This window comes from Antechinus flavipes, chromosome 4 (genome assembly GCF_016432865.1).
Source record: "Antechinus flavipes isolate AdamAnt ecotype Samford, QLD, Australia chromosome 4, AdamAnt_v2, whole genome shotgun sequence".
NCBI classification, from domain to species: Eukaryota; Metazoa; Chordata; class Mammalia; order Dasyuromorphia; family Dasyuridae; genus Antechinus; species Antechinus flavipes.
The window spans coordinates 200,314,857-200,330,848 of record NC_067401.1 but is presented as its reverse complement, the minus strand read 5'-3'; the positions used below and the strand labels follow the sequence as shown (position 1 = coordinate 200,330,848).

The 15,992-nt window shown below is 32.6% G+C and overlaps 1 protein-coding gene across 7 annotated transcripts in view; it reads left to right on the top strand.

The window, feature by feature from the left end:
• Positions 1-15,992, top strand: part of KIF6 (kinesin family member 6) — a 463,312-nt gene that overhangs the window by 85,659 nt on the left and 361,661 nt on the right. For all 7 annotated transcript variants that reach the window (XM_051996888.1, XM_051996884.1, XM_051996886.1 and 4 more), the window contains exon 4: positions 11,944-12,091. In XM_051996888.1, coding sequence (XP_051852848.1) covers positions 11,944-12,091 — 148 coding nt within the window. The remainder of the gene's footprint in view (positions 1-11,943; positions 12,092-15,992) is intronic.

The window sequence follows — 15,992 nt, the reverse complement described above, 5'->3', positions numbered from 1 at the left end:
TAGTTCAGTGATCCAAAGCAATCTTATTAGACTTTGGACAGAAAATACCATCTGCATCCAGGAAAAAGAACTAAGGAGATTATTTGTTTCTCTCATTATCAATTCAAATAAATCTTTTTATGCCTTTCTATAATCAGGTTGTTCATCATTTTTAAAAGAACAATAACATTCCCTTACCTTCATATGCTGTAACTTGTTTATCCAGTCTCCAATTGATGGGTATCCACATCTTTTCTAATTCTTTGCTACCACAAAAACTGCTGCTATGAACATTTTCGCAAATGTGGGTCCTTTTCCCCCCTTTACGTTTCCTTTTGATACAGACCCAGTAATGGCACTGATCGATGAAAGGGTATGTACTATTTTATAACCCCTTGGGCATAGTTCTAGATTGCTCTCCAGAATGTTTAGATCATTTCAAAACTGCCAACAATGTATCCGTGTCTCAATTTTCCCACACTCCCTTCAATATCTATCATTATCTTTTCCTGTCATCTTAGCCAATCTGGGAGGTATGAAGTGGTACATCAAAGTTGTTTTAATTTACATTTCTTTAGTCAATAGTAATTTAGAGCATTTTTCATATAACTATAAATGACTTTAATTTCACCATCTGAAAACTGTTCATATCTTTTGACCATTTATCAATTGGAAAATGACTTGTATTATAAATTCGACACAGTCCTTTATATATTTTAGAAATAAGACCTTTATCAGAAATACTGGCAGTAAGGATTTTTTCCCAGCTTTGTACTTACTTCCCTTTTAATCTTGTTTCTGTTGGTTTCATTTGTGCAAATCCTTTTTAATTTAATGTAATTAAAACTATCCTTTTTGCCTTTCATAATGTTTTCTAGTTCTTCTCTGGTCATAAATTTCTCCCTTCTCCAAAGATCTGATAGGTAAGTTATTCCTTGTTCTCCTAATTTGTTTGTGGTATCCTCCTTTATGCCGAAATCATGTTTCCATTTTGAATATATTTTGGCATAGGGTGTGACATGTAGGTCTATGCCAAGTTTCTGACATATTATTTTCCAGTTTTCACATCAATTTTTGTCAAATAGTGAGTTCTTATTCCAGAAGCTGGCATTTGGGGATTTATCAAATACTAGATTACTATATGCCTTGATTATTATGTCGTGTAGCTAATCTATTCCACTGATATACCGCTCTATTTCTTAGCCAGTATCAAATGGCTTTGATGCCTGATGCTTTATAATAGAGTTTTAGTTTTGGTACTGCTAAGTCACCATCCTTTGTTGTTTTTTCCCCATTGATTCCCTTGATATTCTTAACCTTTTGTTCTTCCAGATGAATTTTGTTATTATATTTTCTTCTTCTATAAAATAATGTTTTGCCAGTTTGATTGGTATGGCACTAGAACAAGTAGATTAATTTAAGCAGAATTGCCATTTTTATTTTATTAGCTATAAACAATCAATATTTTTCCAATTGTTTCAATCTTACTTTATTTGTGTGAGAACTGTTTTGAATATAATTTTCATATAGTTTTTAGGTTTGTCTTGGCAAGTAGACCCTCAAGTATTTTATTTTGTCTACAGTAATTTTAAAAGGAATTTTTCTATCTCTTGCTGATGGGCTTTGTCAGTAATATATAGAAATGCTGATGATTTGTGTAGGTTTATTTTATATCCTTCAACTTTGATAAACCTGGGAATTGTTTCCAGAAGATTTTGTATGATCTGCAAAGAGTGATAGTTTCATTTCCTTATTGCCTGCTCTAATTCCTTTCATTTCTTTTTCTTTTCTTATTGCTAACGCCAGAATTTCTAGTAGTGTTGAATAATAGTGGTGATAATGGGCATCCTTGTTTCACTCCTAATCTTATTAGGAATGCAGCCAGCTTCTTTTCATTACAAATAATGCTTGCTGTAGCTTTTAGATAGATACTGCATATTATTTTAAAGAAAGCTCCCTTTATCCATATTCTGTCTAGTATTTTTAATAGAAATGGGTGCTATATTTTGTTAAAAGCTTTTTCTGCATCTATTAAGATTATCATATGACTTCTGTTAATTTTGTTAAAGATATGGTCGATTATGATAATAGTTTTCCTGATATTGAACCAGTCGCATTCCTGGCATAAATCCCACTTGTTTATAGTGTTATTATCCTGCTGATAAGTTACTGTAAAATCTTTGCTAATATTTTATTTAAAAATTTTGCATCAATATTCATTAGAGAACTTGGTTTATAAATTTTTCCTGTGTTTTAGCTCTTCCTGGTTTAGATATCAGTGTCATATTTGTGTCATAGAAGGAATTTGGCAAGACTCCTCCTTTACCTATTTTTCCAAATAGTTTGCATAGTACTGGAATTAATTGTTCTTTAAATGTTTGATAGAATTCACTTGTGAATCCATCTGGCCCTGTAATTTTTTTCTAAGAGTAGTTCATGAAAGCCTTGTTCAATTTCTTTTTCTAAAATGTGATTAAGAATTTTCTTTCCTCCTCTGTTAACCTGAGCAACTTATATTTTTATAAGTATTCATCTGTTTTGGTTAGATTGTCAGACTTGTTTAAAGAGTTGGACAAAATAGCCCCTGATCATTTCTTTAATTCCTTTATAAGGTGATAAGTTCATCCCTTTCATTTTTGATGCTGGTGAATTTTTTTCTTTCTTTTTTCTGATCAAATTAACCAAAGGTTAATCTATTTTGTTATTTTTTTTTCATAAAATCAACTCTTAGTTCTATTTATTAGTTCAGTAGTTTTCTTAGTTTCAATTTTATTAATCTCTCCTTTGAGTTTCAAAATTTCTAATTTGGTATTTAATTGGGGGTTTTAATTTGTTCTTTTTCTAGATTTTTTTTAGTTACATGCCCAATTAATTGATTTCTTCTTTCTCTATTTTATTTATGTAGCTACTTAGAGATATAAAATTTCCCCTAAAAACTGCTTTGGCTGCATCCCATAAGTTTTGTATGTTGTCTCATTATTTGTTAGAATTAGATTATTTAATTTCCAATTGGTGTTTAGTCTTATCTTTCCTTGGTACTTTATTGAATATGATTTTTATTTCATTGTAGTCTGAAAAGAAATTCTTTACTATTTCTGCCTTTTTGCTTTTGATTGTAAGGTTTTTATGCCCTAATACATAGTCAGTTTTTGCAAAGGTGCCATGTACTGCTGAGAAAAAGGCATATTCCTTTCTGACTATTCAATTTTCTCCAAAGGTCTAGTTTATCTAGGTTTTCGAGGATCCTATTAACCTCCTTAATTTCTTTCTTGTTTATTTTGTAGTTAGATATTTCTTATTGTGAGAGAAGGTTGAGGTGCCATACTAGAATAGTTTTGCTATCTATTTCTTCCTGTAACTTCCTCCAAATGGCTTAAAATCTCTAGAATTTAACTACTCTATTACTTGGTGCATACACATTTAGCATTGTTATTACTTCATTATTCATAATACTCTTTATTAAGGTTTATTTTCCCTCCTTAACTGTTTCAATAAGATCTATTTTTACTTTTGCTTTATTTTAGATCAGACTTGCTACCCCTGCTTTTTAAAATTTCAACTTCAACATAATAAATTCTGTTCCAGCTTTTTACCTTTACTCTGTATATGTCTCTCTGTGTCAAATGTGTTTCTTGTTTTTATTCTGTTTTTTACTCCACTCTGCTATTGACTTCTGTTTTATGAGAGAGTTCATCCCATTCACATTAACAGTTATGATTACCAGCTCTGTATTTCTTTCCATTTTATTTTCTCCCCTGTATAAACTTTTGTTCTCTCCATCCCACCTACTACCTTATATTTTATCAACCCTTCACCCCTTCTCTTACTTTTTTTTTTTTTTTTTTAGAGTTTCTGCCTTCTCTTCTATCCTGTCCCTCCCTCTTCTTTTCCTCTTTCTTTTTCTTCTTCTTTATAGGGTTGGATAAGTTTCTATATCCAATTGAATGATTAAATTATTCCCTATTAAAGTCAAAACTGATGACATCAAGCTTCAGACAATGCTCATCCCCCCAGCTTCTTTCTCTCCATTTTGAACTTTTGCACCTCTTCATGTTAATTAATTGTCCCATTATACCTCCCCTTTTCTCCTTTTCCAGTACATCCTTTAATGTCTTTTTCTTTGCTCTCTTCACATCAGAGTCCATTCACAACCACACCCTCAGTCCATGTGATTCCCTCCTTTTCCACAATAACATACACTTCTTGTTACAGATATTATTTTCCCATCTAGAGATAGAGTTCAACTTTTAAATATATGTTTTCCCCTTGTTTACCTTTCTATATTTCTTTTGAGTCCTGTTTTTGTAGATTGAATTTTCTGTTTAGTTTTTTTTCAATAGAAATGATTGAAAGTCTCTTACTTCATTGAAGATCTTTCTCCTTTCCCCTTCCTCCCCCCGAAAGATGATGCTCAATATTGCTAGGTAGCTAATTCTTGGTTGTAATCCCAGATGCTTTGTCTTCTGGAATATGATATTCTAGGCTCTCCGATCCTTTTATTTATCCTTTAAGCTGCCAGATCCTGGGTAATCCTGACTTTTGCTCCTTGATATTTGAATTGTTTTTGTCTAGCTGCTAGTAATATTTTTTTTTTCCTTGAGATTATAGTTTTGGAGTTTTGCAACCATGTTCCTTGGGGTTTTCCTTGTGGGGATCTCTTTCCAGAGGTGATTGATGGATTCTTTCAATGATAATTTTCCCCTCTGTTTCTAGAATATTGAGGAGTTTTCATTAGTGACTTCTTGTAGAATGCTATCCAGGTTCTTTCTTTAGTTATAGCCTTCAGATAGGCCAATAATTTTTCAGTTGTCTCTTCTGGATAGGTTTTCCAGGTCAGTTGTTTTGCCAATTAGGTATTTTGCATTTTCTTCCTTTTTTTCCTTTTTTTTTTTTTTTTTAGTTTGATTCTTACAGTCTCACAAAGTTATTAGCTTCCATTTGCCCTCTTCTGGTTTTTAATGTGTGATTTTGTTCTGTTATCTTTTGTAATCCTTTTTTCCATTTGGTTTATTCTACTGTTTAAGTAGTTTTCTTCAGACAATTTTCAAACTGTTGACTCTCATGCATACTTCTCATTCCTTTTCTCATTTTTCTTCTACATCTCTAATTTGCTTTTTGAAGTTTTTTTAGTGTAGCTTTCTATGGTCAAGGTTCTTTTCTGTTTCTTGTTCATTTTCTTTCCTCTTTTTAGGGGGGGGTATTTCCTCTTTTTTAACTTTTATGGTTTAGTTCTGCTCCTGCAGTAAAGATGTTGCTGTCCTAAGCTTCCTGTGCAGTTCTGAGCCTTGTCTTAGAGCACAGGGGACCATTATGTTTAAGAGGATATCTTTGCCTGCTCTTTTCAGGAAATACCCTGGTTTCCCAGAGTGTGCTTCTGAACTGGAACTGGAGCTCCTGTACTGAGCCAGGACCAAGAGTCTCAGTTGCTGATCATCTGTGATTAAGACCTTCTCACTAGCTTTCCCAGAGTCTGTCTGACCCGGGCTGAAAACCCTTTTCACCCCAATGAGACTGACCTTTCTTGAAGTTTTTCCAATCTATCTTGTGCTGGAGAGTGGTTTCATTTGATCAGACTCTGTTCAGAAGCTTGATTTCATGTGGTTTCAAGGGAAACTAGGAGAGCTCAAGCAGCTTCCTGACTTTACTCCACCATTTTGGCTCAGCCCTTTCTGGAAAAATCCAGAATAAATAGAGCTTAAAGATTAAGTGAAACAACAAGAAATATTAGAAAAAATAATTAATCCGGCAGTATGCTAAGCCTTTTATGAGATATCTTGTAATATCCTCATTTAATATCTTGTTTAATCCTCATAACAACCCTGGTAAGATAGATTTTGTTATTCTCATTTTACATTTAAGGAAATGAAGATAAACAGAGTGATTTAAGTGAAATAGAGTAACACACTACTTAATGTCTGAGAAAGGATTTGAACTTAGAGTTTTTTGACTCCAGGCCCAATGCCTAACATCAAAAAACAGCTCACCTGGAAAGATAATTTAAGAAACAGACTTTTTGGAAACTGTAACCAAGCAAAAAAATCTGAATACTATATTTGAAGAAATTATAAAAGAAAACTATCTGAAAGAAATAGTAAGTTGAAAACACTCAAAAATGTTTTAGCCCAAAATTCAGGGCTTTTGGGTCAAAGAAAAAAAAATACTACAAACAACTAGAAAGAATAATTTCAAATGCCAAGGAACCTCAGGATTGCATGAGGTTATGTTGCAATTATAAAAAATCTGGGAATACAATATTCCAAAAGAAAAAAAATTTACAACCAATAATAACTTAACTGAAAAAAGTATGATCTTTCAGGGGTAAAAAAAAAAAATGAACCATGAATATAATTAGAATACTTTCAAGCATTGCTGATATAAAGAAAAGAACTGAGTTGAATCTTTGAAACTCAAACATGAGATAAAAATAACCTAGAAAGGTAAGTACATTTGAGCATTTGAAAGGGACTAAATCTTGATCAAGGGCTTAAAGAGGGAAAGAGATGTGATCCTTCAGAATTCTACTTTCTTTGTGAAGTACAGAGGGATAAGAGAAAAACAAATATGGAACTTTAGGGGTATCTTTGTACTATTTCATTTTAAGGTAATATAAAAGAAAGAAGGAGAAGGGACTATCTTAAGGGGGAAATGGGAAGAAGGGGAAGAACTTACTATTTCTGATAATTGTGGCATGCCAAAAGAGTATATATAAAGGTAGAGAAGAGGTAGGGGAGCTGTCATCTCATTAAATTGGGGAAAAGAGAATTTAACATACATGTACAAAAATAATGTATAAATATCTCAAATTCAACAGGTATATAGGCAAAACAGGGATGAAAGGAAGAAAACTTTTAAAGGATAGGTAGAGGGGACTAGTTGCAAGAAAAACAAGCTTCAGTTTTCTAGGGCAAATTATAAAGTGAAGTTTAAAAGGACAGAAAAAAAAAGAATTGATAATTGGGGTCTAGGCTGTGTGATGAGAGAAGCAGAAGACCCTCCCTCAAACCCTAATGGAGGCAGCCTAAGATGTCAGGCCTAAAAACCCTACAAATAGCAAGTTCTCCCAAAACCACCAGACCTGCTTCCAGCCCAGCCATCCAGGGAAGCAATTGCAGAGAAGCAGTTCCCTTCCCATAGGCAGGAAAGCCAACCTACCTGAAGTACCAAGGTACTCTGAGCATGTGCCAAGCAAGCCAAACTACCATTTTCACTGTCATGTCCTTGCAGACTCTAATGGCAACAGCCCAGAAACTTGAACTCAAGAGCCTTGAGAATAATAGTGCTTATAGCCATCACCCTAGAAAGCTGCCCTCATGGATATATAGTCTGACAATGGCTCCTGTGGATGCTACAACCACAACTTACTCTCATTCAGTCAATAAAAATAGTATTGCAAACAACTGTGCTAAATACTGGTGATACAAGGAAAGTTAAAAGATAGTCCCTGCTGTCACAGAGCTTAGTCTAAAGGGAAACACAATATCCACATAATTCTATAAAAATAACAACAATATACAGAATTATTTAGAAATAATATAGGTAAGGCACTAGAATTGATGGGGATCAGAAAAGGGTTTCTGTGGAAGTTGGGATTTTAGCTGCGACTTGAAGGAAGCCAGGAGGTTGGGATTAGGAGATAAAATATTCTGGACATAGGGGCATCCCAAGATAATGCCCAGAGAAGAAGTATCTTTTGTGAAGAAGAGCAAGACCAGTGTTACTAGATCACAGAGCAAAAATGAGGTATAAAGTTTAGGAAGATGATATATATATATATATATATATATATAGATATATATAGATATATATATATAGATATATATAGATATATAGATATATAGATATATAGATATATAGATATATAGATATAGATAGATAGTAGAAAATCAGGCAGTGAAAGACTTTGAATATCAAAGGATTTTATACTTAATTTTGACAATGATAAGGAGCCACTGGAGTTTATTAACTAGAAAGAGTGATATGGTTAGATTGTGCTTTAGGAAGATTGTTTTCACAGCTGAATGAAGATAGACTGGAAAAGAAAGAGACTTGTGATAAATGATAACAAATACAGGTCAGAAAGAATCAAACAATATAAATTTGAAAATTACATGTTAAATTTATTATATACTTTAAAAAAGGAAATTATATAATAGAGATTCATGGATTTAATCCTCTTTTTATCCTACTTTGTGAAAAACAAGTAGGTATTTAAATTCAGAATTAAAAAAAACCAGATTAATTGAATTCACACTTGTGATGTTAGAAAACAACACATTTCTTAACAATTATTTATCCCAAAGTGGAATGGGCTGAATTGGGAGGTTGTGGGTTTCCTCTCATTAGGGGTTGTCAGATAGAGGCTAGATAACTTTTTCTCTGTTATTTTTAATAGATAATCTCTTTCAGATATGGATAGGTCTAGATATTGACTAAGATTTCTTCCAACCCCAAAATTCTGTTTGTCTGTGATTTCATATTGAAGAGGGTGGCCAGGGATATATGAATGTCAGAAAAATGGAAAAAAATTGACAGGAAAAAAGTGAAGAATCAGCTGATGAAAGCTTATTTCCTAACTATCTCTACATTCCTATAAATCAAAATGCTACACATTACTAATCCTGCACGAACTGGCCTAACTAAATTACCCAAGATATGTGTATCTCACAGGATAAGGCAAAATTGTTTCTGTGCTATTATTTTGTTTTTATTTTTTGCTTCTGATTGATGTTCATCTGGGAATAATTATGTTGTTGATGAATTTAAATGTTATTCTCCAAAGCAGCAGCAGCAATTTCTGTTAAAATATTATAAATATATGCATATTATTTCATAAAGGGATAATTTAGCATTTGCTTTTTAAATCTGGATGTTTGGAATAGAATGGAAACTCATCTTTATAAATGGTAGATGATCAGAAAAGATCATCCTCTTCTATTTGAAAGTTCACATATTTGTTGTGTTCCCAAATGTAAATTTCTTATTCAGAGCATTAATAAAGGATAGATCCATCAGGAGCTAGGAAATTATAAAAGATGTTATTTAAGGACATTTCCCTGCATCAACTAGTTGAATTCATGGATCAGAAGCCCTGAAATATGTAACAAGATTACTCAGGTTTATCTTAGAAACTCTCAATTAAATATTACCTTGATATTTATGTCTCTCCAGATTGTTGGTTTGAAATAATGATATAAATTAGTAAACAGAACACTGAGAAATATAAAAATGAAAAGAACATCATGAAGATTTCTAGTAGATCCTTCTAAGTGGACACATTCTTAAATTGTTTTTTATGAATTTTTTTTGAAATTTTATGAAATACTTAAAGATTGAGATTTCATGTTTTTTGTTTCTTAAATAAAATTATGGAATTTAATAGGGACTAGTATCTCTAACTGACATTCCCAGTCAGACTTTAAAACTTAGAAGTTATGTGAGAGGTATTTAAAAACTATTCATCCCCTTCTTTCTGCTATTGTTATTTCAAGATTTGGAATAGCATAAAATAATAGATTAAGAGCTAGAAGGAATCCTAGAGGTCATAGAGTCCAACCTTCTCATTTTACAGATGAGTAACTTTTGACCAGAGAGATGAAATAACTTGTCCAACATATAGTAAATATCAGAGCTGAGACTTGAACTTAAGTCCTCTGACTCCTAATCCAGCATTCATCTCCAATGAAGCTGTATTTGGTGTCCTTCTCAACCTGCTTTCATTTAAGAATGTGTTTTTTTTCCTTAAATGTTTTTTTATCAGATCACAGTATGTGTAACCTCTCTCTTCAGCAGCCAACAGTTTAATCTTTGTTCAAAGTGCTTAATTAAGGCTGTAATGATGAAAAATATACAAATTTGTATGCATTTTATTACATTAAAATGTATTTTAAAGGTTTATGAAAACAGTATATTCTCTGAACTTCTTTGGCATCCTGTTTCTGAAGAGAGCCATCAGTTTGGCTTGCATTGATTGTAGTTGGCCATATGCCCTACCCACATTTCCACAGCAGGATTTCCAATTAGAATATACCACAATAGAATATAGAAACATGGAGTTGAACTGGACTTGAGTTGATCTGGTTTAGTTCTTTGCTTTTGAGGATATCCATGTCTAAACCATTTGGAACAAATGTTTGTAGGCATAGACAGTATAGAATTAATGTCAAAGTGTATCATATATTAGTGAAAGCATCATCACCAATTTAATATGTGATTTAGGAGCCTCATTCACATTTTCTTATTTTATATCTTGGTTTTGGTCAGAATGCTAATTTATTAAATTCTTTTGATCCTCATTAGTCAATTTATCAACAAGCCTTCTCCATCTTTTTTCAAAAAAAATCTCTAGAATTTTCTTGTTTCTCTGTTCTTCTAATAGAGCTATATTTCTTTTTTTTAATACATGGTTTTACTACAGCACTCCTTTTGCTTTTTTTCTGACTCTATTTTTTCATCCTTCTAATTATTCTTTTTTATAGAATTCATTTCCATTTCAAGAGAGCACATATAATAGAAGACACTATTTTCATGATTGTCCATCTTTTCTTTGCCTCCTTGTGTATTTTCTCCTGTTCCGTCCTGTATACTATTTACTTTATTCTCTCTCCACTTTTCCTCCCTACCATTTGCTATTTTTTTAATTCCAAACTCCACTATCTAGTCTCCAATATCTTCATAATATACCCTTGACTATATCTCTTATTTTCCATTATTTGCCTCCAATGACTTCTGCTACTCTAAATGTTTCTCTCTATACTGTTCTAATACTATTAATGTTATTCAAATAATATCTTATTTGAAGAGCTCTTATAATAATCTTTTGAAATATGTAGTGTAGCTATTAAATCTATTTTATGGATGAGAAAACTGAGGCTCAGTCTCACAAGAAGTAAGGTAGGATGTGCACGCAAATCTCCTTATTCTGAATGTCTGCTTTATGCAACATTATGCTACCTGTCAATGACATCAACCACCAAGCATTTATATAGGATCTACTATGTGCTAGGCTCTGTACTAAGTGCTATATAAATATTAACCTCATTTGATTCTGACAACAGTCCTGAAATGTTGTAATCATCTATGTGCATGACATGCTTCTTGCATCCCATCCCTTATATTGTTCTTTTGGCCTATTTATTGTTTTATAATTGTCTTTTAGTTTTGTGTTTTTATTTTGCTTTTCCAATTGTACGGTATGTAAGCTTCTTAAATTTGTGCGCAGCGTACTCCAGTGCTTTCATAATCTCTTTCCCAGCCCCAGTACATTTTATACTAATAGACACATAATAGAACAAAATAAACAAATGAATGAATAAAAACGTATTTTTTGTTTGTACTTGGGTCTTTGTCTTCACTATTTAGAATGAGGAAAACTTTCTATTTGTCTCAATCAATATTTAAGCTTTCCAGAATTCATATGGCAATCATAAATTTCTATCTTAATTGAATTTGTTTATTTTTGCATCCCCATAACTTAAGGCTTTTTGCCTGAATTTCTCTAAATTGTTGCAGGGTTTATAACTGGTCATTGAGCAAAGAGAGATGTGATGCTAAATAGGCACAAGAGAGAATGCTCTCTACAAGGCTGTACTGGCAGTGGCTAAGCTTTGTACCAAGCATCTGGATTACCTATGGTGTGCCAAATGGAAGAAATTAATTTTAATCCTATTTACAGCGTTTCCATCAATATTCCATTTTGCTAAAGATGGCAAGAGATTTCCATTTGACTGGAAATCACTATACCTTCCTTTCTTTGGAGCTAGCTATAAATATTCTTGGGTTAATTAAGGTTCCAGATATCTGAATACTTTGACATATATTGGATATATAGTTCCAATTATGAGTTTTTCAACATTATTTGATAAGATTGATGGTTCTGTGATATAGAATTCTAGACTAATGCTTTTAAATTGCATTGACATTTGGATATGGAAGCTTCATTATTCATTATAATGTTATCCATTTCAGTGTTCTGGCTGGCTATAATGGCACCATCTTTGCATATGGACAAACCGGTAGTGGCAAGACTTTCACAATCACTGGGGGAGCTGAGCGTTACAGTGATAGAGGCATCATTCCAAGAACCTTATCATACATTTTTGAGCAATTACAAAAGGTACAGAATCATAATTTCTATTTATCTTGTGTATTATAATTTTCTGAAGGAAAAAATTGCCCTGTTAGTAAAGTGCTATTATATTTTATTTGTTATCATGTCCTTTATTATAGATTATGTGTGTGTGTGTGTGTGTGTGTGTGTGTGTGTGTGTGTGTGTGTGTGTATTCACCTACCATATCCACATCTTTAGTATGATGAAAATTTTGTCTTCAATAAAAAGCATTGCATTTAAGGAAGATTTCCAGTGCTTTCCCTCTATTGATTATCTCCTATTTGTGCTATACACAGCTTGCTCTGTATATATTTGATTGCGTATTGTCTCCTCCATTAGATTGTAAGTTCTTTGAGGAAAAGAACTGTCTTTTTTTTTTTGTGCTCTCAGTGCTCAACTAAATACCTAGCACATGCGCGCGCGCGCGCGCGCACACACACACATATACAATGCTTATTGATTTATTCATTCATTTGTAATTGTGCCTTAGCAGAGGAATTTCAAAACTATTCATTCAGTGACTGCTCTTAGAATGAAGATTCGGGGTAGTTCTTTCTTTGAGGTTTATAAGGTACACGATATATTTGCTTAAAAAGATAAACTACAGATTATCTGATTTTTTATATCTTTGAGACATTGAGATTTTTCCCTTGCCATAATAAAGGCAGGCAAATATTTAACTCATAATAGCCTACATAGGAAAGCTTAAACTCATAGAATCATTGATTCAGAACTAGAAACATAATTCTTCTCATTGATTAGAAGACCAAAGAAATAACATCATTTAGTATGAATTAAATTTCAGCAATTCTCTTTGATTCTCTATATACACAGATTACTCAAGTTATGTTTATAAATATATACACATACACATATAGATATACACATATGTGTATAGATAGGTGTATATATATATATATATATATGCATATATATATATATATATATATATATATATATATATATATATATATATATAAAACCCTATTCTCTATGATGAAGTCCTGTTCAATATCACTATATATCCAAAATAGGACTGTACTTTTTCTGCCAAAATCTCTCCTCTTCTTAACTTCCTAACTTCTCCCTATAAACAGCTACCAGGATTTGTTGATCTTACCTTTTCCCCATCTTTTTCATAATTTCCTTTTCCCTAGTCAAACAGCCACTGTGCTCTAATTCAAGCCCTCATCATCTTTTGAGCTATGAGCTCCCATTCATTTAGGCTATTCCTTCTCCAGTCTCTTTATCACCTCTCTGAAAAAAAGGATCTACCTAAAGCAGCCATCTGACCATGTCACTTCCCCGTTCAAAAACCATATGTGGTTTCTTATTGACTATGATTAATAAATACTGATTCCTTCATTTGACATCTAGATTTCTTCACATACTGTCTCTATGTTACCTTTATGGGATTTTAACATATAATTCCTAACATTCCCACTTAGATTACATCCACCTTTCTTGCTCCATCTTTTGTCTTTGAGCCTTTGCACAGGTTAGTCCCCATACTTGGAATGAGTTCACTCTTATTTTTTCCATCTCTTAGATTCCATAGAATCTTTCAAAGCTCAATTAAACCACCACTTCCTACAGAAAGCCCATTCTGATCCTACCATTGCTAGTGCCTTTTCCTTCCAAGAAAAATTATTTTTATTTATTTTGTATGTTTTTGCATTAACTTTTTGTTGTACTTGTCACTCCCCCAATATACTATAACATCTTTAAAGAATTTTTTTTCCTTTGTATTCCCAGTGCTTAACTTAGGGATTTGCCACCTAGTAGGCATTATAAAAACATTAATTTTTAAAGAATTCATGCTTCTTTGATGAGTAAAATACTATTTGAATGAAAAAATAAAATAGCATTAGGATGCCATTAAAAACAAGGGTTCCATATAACAAAATTGTTTATATATCACACAATAACATTGTTCTGTTGATTTGATTACAAAAATTTCTCTAAAATAAATATTCCAGTACAAGTGCTTTTGTTAATCCCAACTCATAAAATGTTTACTCTAAAATGAAAGCCTTTGTTATGTAATATGCATTATAATCTGTAGTAGGGAAGGGGAAAGTTATTCTATTTTTAAATTTTTATTTGTTCATACCTATTTTTAAATAATAGATTTTTATTTTTACAATATTTTCAAAGATAGTTTTCAGCATTCACTCTTGCAGAACTTTGTGTTTGAACTTTTTCTTCTTTCCTTCTCCCCACCCCCTTCTCTAGGAGCAAGTAATCCAATATAAGTTAAACATATACTTCTTCTATACATATTTCCACATTTATCATGTTGCACAAGAAAAATCAGGTCAACAGCAAGATGATTTCAGAAGGGTCTGGAGAGACTTACATGAACTGATGCTAAGTGAAATGAGAAGAACCAGGAGATTATTATACATGGCAACAACAAAGTATACGATGATCAATTCTGATGGACATGGCTCTTTTCAACAAGATACTCAGGCCAGTTCCAATTATCTTGTGATGAACAAAGACATCTACACCCAGAGAGAAGACTGTGGGAACTGAGTGTGGATCACAATATAGCATTTTCACTCTTTTTGTTGTTGTTTTCATTTTGTTTTCTTTTTTATTTTGTTTTCCTTTTTTGATCTCATTTTTCTTGTGCAGCATGATAACTGTAGAAAAATGTGTAGAAGAATTGCACATGTTTAATACATATTGGATTACTTGACATCTAGAGGAGGAAGGAAGAGAAAATTTGAAACACAAGGTTTTGCAAGGGTCAATATTGAAAAATTATCCATGCATATGTTTTGAAACTACAAAGTTTTACTAAAATAAACAAAACAAAACAAAACAAAAATCAGATCAAAAAGAAGAAAAAAAAGAGAAACAAAAGACAAACAAACAACAACAAAAAGTGATCCACATTCACTCTCCACAGTCCTCTCTCTGGGTGTAGTTGGCTCTCTCCATCACAAGTTTATTACAACTGGCCTGAATCATCTCACTGTTGAAAAGAGCCACATCCATTGGAATTGATCATCATATAATCTTGCTGTTGCCATGTTTCACTCACTTCAACTTAGCATCAGTTCATATAAGTCTCTTCAGGTTTTTCTGAAATCATCCTGCTGATCATTTTTTTTTTTATAGCTTTTTATTTACAAGATAAATGCATGAGTAATTTTTCAGCATTGACAGTTGCAAAACCTTTTGTTCTAACTTTTCCCCTCCTTCCCCACACTCCCTCCCCCAGATGGCAGGCTGACTAATACATGTAAAATATGTTAAAGTATAAATTAAATACAATATATGTATACATGTCCTAACAGTTATTTTGCTGTACAAAAAGAATCAGACTTTGAAATAGTGTACAATTGGCCTGTGAAGGAAATCAAAAATGCAGGTAGACAAAAATATAAGGATTGGGAATTCTATGTACTGGTTCATAGTCATCTCCCAGAGTTCTTTCGCTGGGTGTAGCTGGTTCAGTTCATTAATGCTCTATTGGAACTGATTTGGTTCATCTCATTGCTGAAGATGGCCACGTCCATCAGAATTGATCATTATATAGTATTGTTGTTGAAGTATATAATGATCTCCTGGTCCTGCTCATTTCACTCAGCATCAGTTTATGTAAGTCTCTCCAGGCCTTTCTGAAATCATCCTGCTGGTCATTTCTTACCAAACAATAATAATCCATAAATTCACATACCACAGTTTATTTAGCCATTCTCCAATTGATGGGCATCCACTCAGTTTTCAGTTTCTGCCACAAACATTTTGGCACATACAGCTCCCTTTCCTTTCTTAGTATCTCTTTGGGATATAAGCCCAGTAGAAGCAATGCTGGATCAAAGGGTATGCACAGTTTGATAACTTTTTGAACTTAGTTCCAAATTGCTCTCTAGAATGGCTGAATGTATTCAC